The sequence below is a fragment of the Ylistrum balloti genome, unplaced genomic scaffold, assembly GCF_031769215.1.
Source record: "Ylistrum balloti isolate Yb309-2 unplaced genomic scaffold, AGI_CSIRO_Ybal_v1 Utg370028, whole genome shotgun sequence".
Classification (NCBI taxonomy): domain Eukaryota; kingdom Metazoa; phylum Mollusca; class Bivalvia; order Pectinida; family Pectinidae; genus Ylistrum; species Ylistrum balloti.
The window spans coordinates 727,346-743,801 of NW_026782092.1; the positions used below are offsets into that span (position 1 = coordinate 727,346).

The 16,456-nt window shown below is 33.7% G+C and overlaps 1 protein-coding gene across 1 annotated transcript; it reads right to left on the reverse strand.

The window, feature by feature from the left end:
- Positions 1-1,650: 1,650 nt before the first annotated feature.
- Positions 1,651-16,223, reverse strand: LOC132548817 (vacuolar protein sorting-associated protein 53 homolog). The gene is made up of 19 exons (XM_060212709.1): positions 16,131-16,223; positions 14,555-14,685; positions 14,167-14,320; positions 13,715-13,830; positions 12,934-13,053; positions 12,297-12,375; positions 11,786-11,929; positions 10,746-10,888; positions 9,734-9,983; positions 9,303-9,397; positions 8,479-8,721; positions 7,789-8,025; positions 7,161-7,239; positions 6,602-6,750; positions 6,226-6,295; positions 5,799-5,884; positions 4,141-4,192; positions 3,713-3,817; positions 1,651-3,094 (listed from the first exon to the last, which is right to left on the reverse strand). The coding sequence occupies exons 1-19, from the start codon at positions 16,221-16,223 to the stop codon at positions 2,930-2,932; spliced, it is 2,511 nt and encodes an 836-aa protein (XP_060068692.1). The 3' UTR covers positions 1,651-2,929.
- Between the last annotated feature and the right edge of the window lie 233 nt (positions 16,224-16,456).

A 16,456-nucleotide genomic window follows, 5' to 3' on the forward strand; every position in this document is an offset into this window, starting at 1 on the left:
GCATGTTTTGGTCAAATTAATTAGTATTCTGTGGACATCATGTTTCAGGAGGTCAAGGCCAAGGTCATCCATTCTGTATTTAGGTCTCTTTTGCATAATCATTTGAAACAGCTGGACTGGTTGAACCCGCCATATCTGTCCAAAACTAACCCGCTGAATATCATTAGTTTTCAGAATTTCGGTATAAAGCAGGGTTTGTGCATGCACATATTTCTGGAAGCATAATGCTCTTTCGTATGAGTGAAATGGATGTTATCTTAATTTTGGTTCATGGTTTATGCTCGAAAGAGTTAGTGGAATAATTTCAGATCGCCTGTACCGTTTCAACTGGGTTATGCAAAAGAGGCCATAGAAAATCATCAACTGATTCCATATAAACACATCATGGAATTCTGTTAAACTTTATGCTAAGATCAAGAATGAGAATATTTTGGACATTATTGTTTCAGGGGTCTTTCTTTATTTGCTGGGCTTTGACCTAAGAATCCTTTATATCTTGCTTCATAGTCTTTTGGTTAATTAACAAAATCTTTTAAATGTTTAACAAATTTGACCTTGAATATGGTTCAAAGTGAATTTTCTTTATGAAACTTTGTCAGGCTTCACTTGAGAGATCTACATGCCCAATATCATGTTTCTGTTTGTTTTGTGAATCAGAAGAAATGGGTTAAAGGTTTTGACAACTTGACCCTGTGACATTTAATCCGGGACAAGGTCATTTTCTTTTTGCACACTTTGTTAGGATTCCTTCCCGAGACCTGTCAGCCAAATGTGATGCTTCCATAGCTGTCTCTCAGTCAGAAGAAGTTGTTTAAAAGTTTTGACAAATTTGGCCCATGACCATGAATATAAGTTGAGATGATCTCTTTCTGCAAACTTTATTGGGCTCCAACCTGGGAACCTACCAGACAAACATCACAACTTTAAGTTTAAAAAGTTAAAGTTGATGCCTTCGGGGAACTGAGTTAAAAATGACACCAAAACAATTTTATTGATCATATACCTTTTTACTTTGTGTTCACTGTTTGTACTTCATATTGTCTGTTAATTGCACTAACAACAAAAACCTTTCTCACAAAGTCTCTCGGGCAAATCCATTATAGGTGATAAGATAACACTTACATATAATATACTAAATAATTATAATCAATTTCACTTCAATAAATATTTCTTAAACAATTTGTACAGATTAAAACTGCATTTCCTGATCATTCCATGATGAAAGGTAATCATCAGTGACAAATGCTTTTCTCTTATTCAATTTTCCTACATTTATGAAGATTTCAGTCAGTGACATGATTGGGAAGTTGGATATTTACGTTAATGAAGTACTGTTAGTCAAGTACTGGTAATTTTAGTTACAGATAAGTATACCTGCATATATACACTTTCAGTTTCTTTCATTATTATTTACAAGAGTTTTTGTCCCTCACTGCAAACAGAAATTTCAACATCCCTCGCATGTAAACTGTCGCCCAGTACATCCAACAAATAAATGTAAAGTAAAACAATTCTTTACTGTATTCTTCCCCAAGAATAGTTCAAATTATGCTGTTTTACCAATAAATTACAGTAAAAGCTGAAGCATGTTTTGTAAACATGAAAGAGACAATTTCTCTTACCAGTTTTTTTTTACAAAATTCCATCTATCAAACTCCTCGACCTATAATGTCAGCACTCAAAATCATTGATTCAGACCTTTTTCAATTCACCAACATTTTAAAATTTTTTCTACATTTAGTAAAACCTCCTATCTGAAATCTCACATCCTATAGATGCACATTCCTATCCTTTATCATTCAAAAAACCAATCATACAGTGCATGATTTCACTAGCCTAAAGCCTGGTACTAATAGATTTGTTGTCAGAAATAGGAAAAATGGTTCATTTACAATGAAAACATGGCCTTGATTAAAAGATTTTGTTTAAAGAAGGTGTCTACATTCCATATTATATCTTGAATACGAAATTACGCAATCCTTTTCTGAAACTGTATTTCATACTTATTATATATTTACACATCCCCCTCACTCTCTCTCTCTCACTCATCACAGATTTCTACAAAAGTCTGGAAATATATGTAAGCCTGGTCCCACAGTTTAACTTCCTCCTCAGTTTGGGAAACTCAAATACTAATTCTACTTGATTCAAACATAGTTTATAATAGCGAGTACAAAAAATTCACTATCCAATTCCAACACAAAAACATTAACATATCTCAAATGTCTGAATGTGTAATCTCTTATCACAGATGACCATAGATATCCTATTTCTCTTTAATCTCCCAGTGTATAACATACAATGTATTATGATCATAAATTTCGATTTTTTGGGAGTTCAGGATCTTATTGATATGGAATAGGCAATACATACGCATCATATAAGACTTTAAAAATTTTAACAAAGAAATTTATAAAGCTATACAAATTTCTACTGTATTAATTCTGTTAAGACTCATTTTCCAGCAATATCAATAACTCGTATACTTACATAACAGATATTGCACTCTTTATAAAGATATTAGACATTATCATTTATATCATTCATCACAATGAAGACGAGGAACTAATGAGCTCCAGCATTACAGTCTGTAGTTTATATTTCACAATCTTCTGAACAGGTATGGACAGTAAAAGATCACATTTACAGACTGATTATAGCTGATTTTATAGCACTTTCTCAGTATTTAACAACCATATAATTTGATTCCATATCAAATGACATACTGTAAACACACCTTAGTTTGGTGACATCAAATTTTTGAGCGTCATTAATTTTTTCGCAAATTAGCAATATACCCATACACAATTGCAATATAAACAATTAGCGCAATAATATTTTAGTACTTTCACAATAAAGACGCCAAAATAAGATGGTCACTAAAATATGTTTGTTTACAGTATGTTTACATTATCCATATAGTGTCATGTTATAGTCTCTTCTTTATAAGCTTTTCCAACTTTTTAATACGACTAGACTCAGGTTCTGGTGTAGAAGTCACAGACATTTCTGTATGACCACCCAATGCCATGGAAACAGGAATTCTAGCTCGATATATCTCCAGTAAATTACTTTGGTCACCTCTTCTTAGTCCCTGTATGAGAAAGTAATAACAGATCATAGACTTCAAATTTCAATATCAACATTACAAACACTTTATATAGTTTCATATGGGGATTAAATGTCAACATTATAACATATTCAATATATTTTTCATAACATCAATTCAATGCAGTTTGATATAAATGAAATTTTAACAAGAAATTCCTAATTGGGTCAAAATACTAGTTCATGTACTTACTTATAAATAAGAAGCAGATTATCATATGATGATTTAACCTATACATTTCCAACGGTCTAAAATCATACATTTCCAACGGTCTAAAATCATACATTTCCAACGGTCTTAAATCATACATTTCCAACGGTCTAAAATGATAAATCAATTATGTACAAAATAAGTTTGATGTTCTATCTTATAATCCAAAATTAATTGTATGCATGTTGATTTTACCAATATTTTAAACATATGATCTTTGAAAATAGTGTCATTTTGTTGATAATCTGCTCTCCATCACTGATCCAGGGGGAGGTAACTTATGTTTTGTCCACAACCACTGAGACAATAAGATTGCTGACACAATCCTCACATAAATTGAAAGTTGTGATGAGAGACAGAAACATGAGTGCATTGTCTATTGTTTTGCTTTACCTTCATCTCTAAGACTCGCTGGAATTCATTGATATCAGAATCACTGAGTAGTCTTATGTAGTTGTCAACAAATCCCTGAGGTGGTTCATGGAGGGACATTACAACCTGGAACATTACAATTGAAAAGATTTTCACTTCAGCTCAGATTATGAAATGAATACATGAAAAACAAGATTGAACTACATTTTGAGTAGGATACCATTATAACATCAATTTCTATAATAACTTCCATTTGGTTTCAAAATCAAAATTCAACTTTATCAGATGTGTGATTTTAAGTTCACTGCCAAAGGTTTCTTTCCTCTCTGCAATGAGTTTGTAATTACAAGAGCTAAGGGTCATGTTGCTCAAAGTATGTAAAGACACCTAAACAGAGATTGAACAACAATTAAATACAAATGACAACTGATGCTGAAAATCAATCTTACCTTAAGTATCATCTCAGCTTTTGTCATTCCTTTCACCACAATCTTTGTGAAACTGAAAATTTAACATACGGAAATTACATCCGATATATATAGACAGGACAGACATTTAAAGGCTTTCTGTTCAACGGATAAATCAAAAGATATTGCAAAAGGTTACAGCCTTGCTCAATCATGACTTTCTATCTCTGATCTGTTCACGACTTTGGACCTTGTTATTGAATTTGGACACATCAAATTTACAAGAAAATAACAAAATTTCATAGAGCTTTGAGAAGGTATGATCTTGAGATGAAAGGAAGCTTTGTTTTTGACCTCTTGTCTTCTGGTGTATTCTGAATTCATTTTCTGCAAATAATTTTAAGCTATTCAAAAGTTGATACTAAGACAAGAATATGTAATATACTGATGGCAGAACTTGTAAGGTTTCATGTGGTGTGACTTTTAATGAATGAGTGACAGCTGTCCATGTAACATCCTATAAACTAAAACTTGGTACACTTTTTACTGTCTATGACAACATACTGACCTGGCTGAAGCCAATTGCATATGACAATTTCCTAATTTGGCCACAGCTCTGCTACTATATACTAACCTGGCCAGAGCCTTCCTGTATATGGCAACACTACCCAGGTTGGAGCCTTACTGTATATTACAGTATACTAACCAGGCCAGAGGATTACTATATATTACAGTAACCAGGCCGGCGGATTACTATATATTACAGTATACTAACCAAGCCGGAGGATTACTATATATTACAGTATACTAACCAGGCCGGAGGATTACTGTATATTACAGTATACTAACCAGGCCGGAGGATTACTATATATTACAGTATACTAACCAAGCCGGAGGATTACTGTATATTACGGTATACTAACCGGGCCGGAGGATTACTATATATTACAGTATACTAACCAAGCCGGAGGATTACTGTATATTACAGTATACTAACCAGGCCGGAGGATTACTGTATATTACAGTATACTAACCAGGCCGGAGGATTACTATATATTACAGTATACTAACCAAGCTGGAGGATTACTGTATATTACAGTATACTAACCAAGCCGGAGGATTACTATATATTACAGTATACTAACCAGGCCGGAGGATTACTATATATTACAGTATACTAATCAGGCTGGAGGATTACTATATATTACAGTATACTAACCAAGCCGGAGGATTACTATATATTACAGTATACTAACCAGGCCGGAGGATTACTATATATTACAGTATACTAACCAAGCCGGAGGATTACTCTATATTACAGTATACTAACCAGGCCGGAGGATTACTGTATATTACAATATACTAACCAAGCCGGAGGATTACTATATATTACAGTATACTAACCAGGCCGGAGGATTACTATATATTACAGTATACTAACCAGGCCGGGGGATTACTGTATATTACAGTATACTAATCAGGCCGGAGGATTACTATATATTACAGTATACTAACCAGGCCGGAGGATTACTGTATATTACAGTATACTAACCGGGCCGCAGGATTACTGTATATTACAGTATACTAACCAGGCCGGAGGATTACTATATATTACAGTATACTAACCAGGCCGGAGGATTGCTGTATATTACAGTATACTAGGCTGGTCAGACACTTACTGTATATAACGGTATACTAACCTGGCCGGAGCCTTCCTGATGATTTGTGATCCTAATGATGGAAGATCCAATAACACTGTCTTCAGTGAGTGAGTATCCAGTAATAACTGTCAAAATAAACATAAACAATGTCAGTCTTAAGCTGACACAAGTTTTAGTTTGTATTCCAACCGTGGAATTCTTTTGTGTTAATGACAGGGTTTTAAAATGGGGAAAAAAAAATCCAAAGGCTATATCCTGCATATTTTTCAATTTTCTGGAAAGCTTGACTGAATTGTTAATTTGAGTGCTTGTCCAAGATATCAGAGGAAAGAAGGGTACTTGTACATGGCTAACTGTATCTAGAGCTATGAGAGGTAATGACAAAGTCAAATTTTATATATTAAAACTTGTATATGTTATAGCTTACACCCCCAACTACAACTAACAAATCAAGCCCTGTCCTTACTTGTTCTGCTGCCACTGTGCTGATGTTCTTGCATTTGAAAAGATGATTGATGAATTTAGGAATAAATGTACTGAAAAACAAAAAGATTTTGAAGACTTCAAAATGGTGCCTAATATGGTAATGTAGAAGGAACTTGTCACCATCAATTAAAATTACAAACCTAACACATCATTATTGAATGAAAATGCCACCTCGTATTTTAGTTTAACGTTTTACTTGGTTTAATATTTTTATGAAATCAAAAAATTAATATTGCTGACAAAATAGAAAATAAAGGTGTAAGAGAAAAACTAGAAATTCCAATAACCTTGTAACATTTACGGAGAACATTTTAAAGTAATTACAAGAAAAAAAATGCTTTATAAGAGACACATACTTTGCAAATTTCAGGCAAAATTGCGTGAAGTATTTGCGAGAGGAGGCGAGGTTGTCTCTGATAATTGGCAAGTTCTGTTTGAGATGGGAGGTCAGGGCTGTAACATAACCACTCTGGTCACCTACCGCCTCTATTGTAGACCAGGACATCTGAAATATAAAAGGATAAGCTATCAATTCTCCATTATCAGACAAAGTCTTTGGCCATTCTTACTTGATTAGTATAATTTCTAAGAGAATCAAGTTAGGGAATCAATCACAACAGCTTGGGAGTAAACTGATATGGATTTATTTTGAACTGTCAACCAGTTTCGCCCTCTCTGGGCTTCATCAGGACCTAACATTTCTAAGAGAAGCTATAGTCTTGGAAAGATGTGAAAATGACCTTTTCAAGAACCATTATTAAACATCCAGGCTTACCCCTATTTTCAAACAGTCTCTTCGCTAATGAAAAAAGATTCTGAAAATTGTTTTTTTAATGGAAGAACTTGTGAAACTTTCACAGTTAAAAGTAAACAGCTAAATCTTTCTTCCAATACATCTGTACATAACATTCTTACCTTACTCATTGCTACCAGAGCAGGTTCACATGCGATCTCCAAGTCCTGCACTAATAACTGGATACAGCTGGAAATTACACTGTGAACAAAACACATTGAAATCAGTTAGTAATTATAACAAGAATACAATATATATATATATATATCAGTAAATGCACTTCAACAATATACAATGCAGATATTTACCTCATAAGTTACTATACTTTAGCAATTAGTGAACTGAAGATAACCCTACCATATCTTCAAATTTGTGGTAGCATATCATCGTACTGTTGAAAACCAAGTTTTACTGATGACACGTAGTGGTACAGTAAAAAGGATATTTTAACTTACAATCATGATATACCACCAAAATTTTCAAAGCACAGTAGGGTTATCTATATCTTTATCAATATTAAAGTGAAGAAAAATATGATGTATTAGTGTGATTTTTGTGCATAATTTAAGAAATCTTAATTACTTGTCATAATGATTTATGACCATAGTAAAATTAAAATCAAGCAAAATTTCATTGAGCTTTGAGTCATCCTTTTGTTCTCCACATCATTTTCATGACATGTCAAGATTCCATCAAAGTTATTGACATCTTTGTCACTAAATAAATCATAGTAAATCATTGTACACCTACTTGTGGAAAGTGTCCTGTTCTGGGTTGAGATCTATCTGTAAAGATAATTCTTTGTCAACCTTCTCTCGTAACTTCTCCTCAAGTTGTTGAGAGGTTTCCATGCAGTACTCTGCAGAACACAGAATGCTACAGATTCTACATTGTTCCTCCTCCGTAAACTTTGTTACTTCTCCTTCCTTGAGGATGCTCTGTATCAAACCTGATGCGGAGCTGATGCCAGTGTTTTGACTTGTCATTCTATTACAGAAAAAACAGAAATAAAATGAATATGGGTACTGACCCAAACTTCATGAACTTTCTGTCACTTTATGAAATTCTTTGACTTAAACATCTTTAAGGAAATTCTTTTTGAAAACTTCCAAGAAGCATAATAATTAAGAAAAAAAAGGGGGAGTATGTAAATTAGTCCGAATTTAAAATTGATGGTGCTACAGATTTTTCCACGACAGATATTTATTATTTCAATACTTTATAATTTGTAGATGTGAAGTATTTTAAAAGTAAAAAGTTGAAATTATATAAATGGGTTATTTTACTTAAACAGTAAATTAATGAGAAAAAGAGATTTATCATTTGCAACCAAATCAATAAATCATTCTGTGGTTTCCTTTTGCTGTAAGTTCAAAACACATATCTATGACATTTTTTACATACTACACTATGGACTTAGTTTCAGGACAATCAACATACTTTGGGAGGTTGGTGAGTAGCACTTTATGAGCATATTCCCGAAGGTATTTCTGGAATGTCCGAGTAAGGTCAAGCATTGGCTGACCGGTACTGAGTTGTGAACACTGGACCATACATTTTTTGTAGAACACAAACAGGTCTGCGCAGCTTGGTAATACATTACTACTCTCCTCTGACTCCATACGTGGCGTGCCATGCTGGCGTAGGTCCTCCAGGAAACGATTGATCAGCTCCGCTAAATTTCTACAAAAAAAAAATGTTTCAACATTGAGTAATTTTCCTGTACAATCAAAATGAGTTGTAAACAAACACAGAAACAATTTGTTTCCCACATATATATCAATTACACCATCAAAATATAATTTGTAGACAAATACAGGGAAGGAAAATGTAACATGCAAGTTGAATGCAAGATTAATTCCCCTAATTAATGATGCCATTCAGATCGGGGCTTTTTGTCTTTCCATTAAGTTAAAGATCTTTCTGAATGGTTCAAAATGAATTAATCCATTTTAATTCATGCATTAATCTATTTCAGTTATATTAATACTAAAATGCTCCTTTAAGAAACATGTGATTAACATGAATGCTTTAGAATTGGTGTTTAGTATCAAATTCAGCTTCAAAGATAAGCCATATTTTTACATCACATCAGTTAAAACAATGCACTCACCAAACCATCAGAAGTTAAACATAGTATCTGAACCACATTTAGAAATCTACATGACAGGATACTTTGACAGATGTCTTTTATCAACAAAACAACCCCTAAAAAAATAAATTGGCAGGCGAGAGACCCATTTTGTCACAAGTATTAGACATACCTGTCTTGAGATTCTATATAGATACTGAGATGTGCCTCAAAACATCTGGAAATGATACCACTGAATGGTGACAGGATTTGGGGTTTGGGATCCGCCTATAAACAGTCATAATAAGTCATTTCATAATAGTCGGTGACAGAAAATAGCTTACATAACTGATTAATCTCCGAGATAAATCTTATTCCAATCATGGTATTTTTTAATTAAATCTTTAAAGTTTTGATTAAAATTTAACATCCAACTAGTAAAAACTGCATTAGTGCAGTCTGGATTTAACTTTAAATATCTGATAAAAGTTTATATTCACAAGATTTCCTTCAATGAAATATGAAAGAAAATTTATCCATCTGATGCTGCAGATGATGATTTTAATGAAAAGATATGTTGACAATGATCAAATATAATGTTCTTTAAAAAACATATATTTCTACCTTGCTTTCTTCACTTGGAGTTGTGTCCCCATCTGATGCTCCCTCAAATGGGTTGCTGGACTCCTCAAAAGGGTTTTCAGGAGGGGAAGTGGGGCTCACAACTGGTTTCACCTGACCCTCCTGTAATGTCACTCCAGTGAATCTTTTGGCTATTAGAGCCTCAAAATTGGTTGTCCTTTGTATGGCAAACAACAGAAGTTTGACATCAATCTCTGCACGTCTTCTGCCCATGATATTCCCAAGCTCTTTCCTGTAGTACAAATAAGGTACCTTACAAATAGTGAATGGTAAAACAAACAAGAATTTTAAGCTACAAGTTTCAACTTGATTTAGATGGACATCTATCAAAGGGACACAACTCTCTTGAAATTCATTCAAAATGTTAAATAATTCACAAATGCACAACACCCAATGGGTAGTGATTATGTATGTCAAGTTTCATTGAAACTGGTTTACAGAGTATTTATCTGAACAATTTCTCTATGGAATGATGTTCTGATTTCAGTATAACACCTCTCAACCTTTTATACAATAAATTTTACCATGCAAGAACATATCTAGGTCTTCTGTGAATAAATTGCCCGATACATGTACTTTCAATTGTCAATACTTCTGTCAAGTAGACATATGGTACTAAAATTTGAATGGGGGAAACAAAACCTTACATAAATTCTAAATTCAAGTTTCTTCTTACAATATCCTATTGGATAATGAATGGAAAGTCAAAGTAATCAATCTTAGAGAGGATTTTATCAAAGATTGTACAAAAGACACACAAGTGAATAACACCTTTAATAAAAATTAAGTTAGATACAGTAGAGCCAAACCGTGAATTAAACTGCATCATACAACTGTTTTGTCTTTGTATGGCTCGTCAATGATGCTAAGGACCTAAATTTTAAATTCTTTGAGGCAACTGAGGAAAATCCAAAGTACCTCGGTAATCAAAAGAAAATTAAAATCTAGGTGGTGAGGTGCAAACAAATCCAACATAACCTGAATTACTACTCACCTGGTAATTTCACAGAATTCAGCACATATCCTTTCACTGACCTCCCAGTCAGGTGGGAATAGGTGACCAAATTTCTCCTCGAAATCTACAAGAGTTCTTTTAATCCATGTATAGCGCCGATCAATCTTGTCCAACCAAGCTACCTATAACACAAATTTGGTATATAAAAATTCATTTGTACTTAGAGTTAATCATATTATTACAGATTCTGTTGATTTACATTTGAATAAGATATTACTTATTTTCAAGAAAGGTACCAGCTTTCTGATCTAGGTATTTTCTTTCCCACTAAACAAAGACAAAACTTTACCTAACAATGCAGGATTTGAAAGTTGTTGTAAATATTCACTTGAAAAGAAGGTATGACTACATTAAGTGGTGTTTGTTTTAAAAAGGAGGAAACTTAAAAACAGTTTAGATTAAAGAGAGAAAAAAAGGCTTGATTAGTAGCTATTTCTTTAATAGATTAGCTTTGATAAGTGGCACATTTGTAAATTCAAGCTTGACACTAGCAAAACTTTCAATTTCATTAGAAGACAACATGTCAAGCACAGACAAGACAGGAGACAGGACTTTCAGGAACATCTTAACCTCCTAATCCCATTGAAATAAAATTTGTCATACACAATTAAACATTGCAATTTCTTGCAATTTTGAAAATAAATTTTAGTATGGATTGATTACAAGATCAAGAATTCAATGATTATCACAAGACCAAGAGTACTACACTAAGGTGGTATAATCATCAAAGTATGATATGTAAATTTTGATACGTAAGAGACTGGGTTCCATGAATGATGGATATTGAATGACTGCCCATACCACATGACATGAGAAACAAAATTTTTCATTTTTTAAAATCATAGCTAGTAACTGTGTATGGGGAACTTTTCGCCCTTCTTTTATTTTCGCCTCTTTTTGTCCATGAACAGGGAAGGCAAAATTTTGTTACATTTATATAGCTCTTTGTGGGTGAAATGAACATGAGGTGGTGTATACTGACCACATGGGGAAATAACCTATATATAACACCAACTCACATCTTGGTTCTCCCCGAACAGCACAAGATACTCCGACAGCTGCAGCTTTACAAACCAGCTAAGGAGATCTTTCTTGACCTTGCTGTCCAAAACACTGACCACAAAACATGCCTCCTTTAGCTGTCGCTGGTTTCCAGGACCATACTGCAGGGGTAAAAATATATAGTATTATGTATGTCCTTGATAAAACAGTCAATAATGTTTTTCCTAACTCTGAAAGATAATAATGAGATTCTATGTTTTTTAACCTCCTTTTTTCTGATATTGACATGCTAGAATTGGCAATTATTTTGCCTTATCTTAATTTGGTTCTCCCCTATGATACCTTATATCAGTTCAAGTTCACATCCTCACCCAATGCCTTAACTTAGATCCTGCCCTCCTGACTGCCTCATTTTAGATCAAGCCCCCAACAATGACTTCTTTCAATCCAAGCCGCCTAGAATGACTTACCTTTGCCCCAGCCCCCTGAAAAAGCTTCCTTTAGCCCCAGCCCCCTGGAATGACTTACCTTAGCCCCAGCCCCCTGGAATGCCTCCTCAAAATCTGCTTGTATTTGAGTCCCTAGTTCTGATTGTATCTGTTTCACTCTGCATATCAAATTAAAACACAACTGCAATTTACCGGGTAGATATGATCAAACTACGAAAATGGAAAATGAGAAAAAGTATCAAAATTAAATTTGAAATAAACTATCTATGCCAATCAAAGTTTCTTCATTCATATCTTAATTTACATAGGCATCAAAGAAAAGACACACAAGGAAATAGCACCTTTGTAGAGCCAAATTATGAAATAAACATCACACATCTGTTTCGTCCTTATAGGACTTGTTAGTGATGCTTAGGGTCTAAATTTTAAAACCTAGGAGGTCACTGAAGAAAATTCAAAGTGATGAAAATTGAGTAAAAATCATGGTGGGAGGTTCACTTGCCCCATATTTCCATAAATTTTGTAATTTTTGTAAATCTGATAATTTCAAAAGAAAGTTAAGTACATGTGGATATTCTAAATTAATTAGACACTAACAAGAGATATCTGTCACATGAATGCAAATAAAAATGTTTTCTCTTTGATTTATGTAATACTTTTTATATATAATAAAGGCATCCTCATTTTCCATCACATGTATGTTTACTGGTACTTACCTATCTGCTAATTGTTTTATTTGCGGGATGCCCATATACTTCTGGAAGTGGTCTAGTACATTGAGAACACCCTGCAACAAGTTTGCTACTTCCCCATATTGTCTTCTCCTCGTTAGAGACCTGAATTAGTTCAACAAAAGTAGGTTATAGATAATGATAAAAGCATGCTAATATTCCCTTCAAAAATGATTTCTCATTTAGACTTCCAAAATTGTTTTCTTTTAAGTATTTGTTATTGTTTGTGAAACCTCACTATTAAGACCACCATTTGGACTAGACGAAAGTGGCCTTAATAGCAGGATAGTCTTAAAAGTAAGTATAACCCAACAGATAGACTTCCCTTAAGGCCATCTTTGTCCATATTTGGACAGTCAATATTCCTTTTATGTCTGTTTTATAACATTAAACACAGTTTGACACCTAAATATACCTAACTGAACTCACAACCCACAGATGTATACAGTGGAATACCCACCAGAAAGGTTGTTTTACAAATGGTCTGATTAGTGAGGTGAAGCTAACAATACAGAGGCATTTTTGGAACTGCAATCAAGTGGTCTTGAGAGCAAGGTAGTCTTGATTTTGAGGTAGTCTTTAAAAGAGGTTTCCCTACATCTAAAAAACTTTACATATAAATATCTCCTCATTTAGTTGACAAGTAACTTAAAACCACTAAACAAGTATCTTGAACTTCAGGAAGATTGATCCAAAGAATATTTGTGGTCAAATATGATCAAAATTGTTCCAGTTCAATGTTGAATTCTCCATGACTCATACATACGTGAGAGAATCCACACCTCCCACCAGCATGTGTAAATGATTTAGTGTTGTTATTGATCCCGTCAAATTCTTCTTGGCATGATCTAGCTGTTTGATATCTCTGGTGATTTCCTTGACCTAAGTCATTAAAGAATATAATAAATGTGATAAATAACATGATGTATTAAGATAATTTACATCTGAGTTAATAGAGACATGTACATTTTATATCATGATATCAAATAATTAGTTTAGTTACATAATTTTGAATAAAGTTAATAATACATTTATAATAGCACAGTTAAACCTGTATTAAATGTCATCTCTATATAATAAATACCTGACAATAAACCCTGATATTTGGGTCCAAGGTAGCGCCATCAAAATCATGAAAAATTGAACCTCTATATAAGGACCAGTTTCTCTGATCACTTTAGTGACCTTTATAGACAGGTTTGACTAGTTGCCATTTACCATTTCTTCTGACTTCTCTGCTTTGTCCTTTATGTCTATAATTTTGGCAAAGAGTTCCTGTATAGCCTTCTGTGCCTCTTCCAGGGCCAGTTTGCCATCCTCCCCAACATTGGTCTGGCCTCTTACAACTGTACGTATATCATCATCAAGTCTCCTACATTCATAATGGAATATTCAATTAGCCTCTAAAGAGAACCAGACTTTCAGTACTTGTTTGCTTGTTTTTCCCCTTTATCAAACAGATTATGAGCATCCTTGTTAATTTAAAGATATTCACTGTTTTAAGAAAGATCATTCATCATATATATTACATCTAGTAGATAAAAAATATATCATAAATCTTACATAGGTAAATAATTGGTGTATTGCATATGTTGAATTCATATACCTGATTTTGTGTCGAATTTTCCCAACTACATCATCAATGTTTGCTAAGGACTGTTCTGTAGGGAACAGTGTGTTGATGTAATCGATGGGGTTAAAATCGGCCTTGTCTAATGGGTCATCACTTGGCAGCACCTTTAAGTAGGTTTATATTTAAATTAGATTAAATTTGAGCATCAATATACTATCAGGGACTGTGGAACAATAATCTTTGCTTAATATTCAAGAAGATATGACATTAACTTGGAAGTACTGTGCATTCCTCATCTGAAAATGTGAACATCAAATAGGACAAAACAAGTTTTTGATTGAATTGTAATGGTTGTTTCCAGAATATTAATGGCCACATATTATCATTTTTTTTTATCTTTGGCCTCTAAAATATTCGAAAGAATAAAAAATAAAATACATATGTATTAATCAAATTGTCAATGCAGAATGTCATATCTTGACATGAAATAGGGTTGAACTGAGGTTATGAACTATTTACCTCTTGGAAAGACACATATTGCATCTGTGACCCCTGGCTTACCAGTCTCACACAATAAATCAAGCTAAAAGGAAGTTATTTATCTGAGGAGTGTATAGCAGTTATTATTTACCAGGGTTGCATACTCCCCCTCCAGGAAAGGAATTGTCCTTACTCCTGAGTTCTGACAAACAGGTGTCATAACTCAGATCATCATAAATCTCTTTCAATACCTCTAAAGCAACATTTTGACACAAAAAGCATAATAATGCAGTTGTCTACTTTTTGTAAGAATCACAAACTTTTATCATCTCCATTGCTTATAGATTGGCTAAAAAAGGACACATGTAAATTCATGCCTAAATATGACATTTGCAAAAAATACACAAAAGAACAGAAACAAAATGCTCCCAATGGCTATACACTGAAGTCAATGAAGAACAGTGGTATAAATTTTATTTCAGCATGAAGTTAAATAATAGAAATGTGTATACTTCTTATGCAAGTATATACTGCTGGAAATGCAATATTAAAAAAGATGATATCCCTTCTTGTTGCAAATGTTTAAAAGACCTTGTGTACTTGCATTTCAAATTATTCCCTCAAAAATACAAAATTGATAAAAATATTAGCCAATGCTCTGCCACTCAAATGCAAGACTGTTACATATGATGGGTTTTGTCCAATCTCTTCAGTTATAAAACGATGTCATCACCCGAGAGATAACTTCAAGAATATAAGAGGCAGCTTATCTAGACGTTACGGTATATATATATTGTACCGACACAACGCCTGTCACAAGATACTACATGTGTGTAAACTCAGTGTTCGAGTATCGACAGGTATGCATCTTAAGTATCATTGGACAAAAATACACCCAAATTGGATTGTACATCAGATATTTTTCATCAAGTCGTTTTATTTCCTATCCGACTTTTCGAAAAACACTCATAAATGTCTGTGAAAACAGTAGGGCAGTATGAGGCCGACATCGACGACTTGCCGTGGGATGGCTTCAAACGTAGCATAAAACCAGTGATATTTGGATACATGTACATTAAATGCCCTTATAATGAATATTTATGTATGCACGTGGCCAATTTATTGATACCTGGTCTATAGCATCTTGAACTTCCAATGGAAATTCGAGTAACGACTCCAAATGTTCATCATCTAACAAGTCATCGTCGTCAACAGTCGCCATCTTGGAACAGACGACGAAAGAAAACGGAAGTGAGCGCGTATTAATAATAAAATCAACAATATCTTTTTTTTCAAAATCTGTTCTTAAAAATAGATTGTTTCGTAAAGCTGCTGATCACAGTTATCATTTATGATTGTCAAGATGTTGTCCTTAAGACAAGAAAAAAGTGCATATAAGTGCACTACTTTTGCGTAACAATTTCCCCCATGGTGCTGGAGATGTTGTTAGGCACA

What these genes read in the sequence shown, in the direction of transcription:
- LOC132548817 (XM_060212709.1), bottom strand. Translation starts at nt 16,223, where the DNA reads ATGGCGACTGTTGACGACGATGACTTGTTAGATGATGAACATTTGGAG. An exon ending in GAATTCTGTGAAATTACCAG is followed by an intron (nt 9,984 to 10,745) that starts GTGAGTAGTAAT and finishes TTTGTACTACAG; the next exon opens with GAAAGAGCTTGGGAATATCA. An exon ending in CTCCAAGTGAAGAAAGCAAG is followed by an intron (nt 9,398 to 9,733) that starts GTAGAAATATAT and finishes GACTGTTTATAG; the next exon opens with GCGGATCCCAAACCCCAAAT.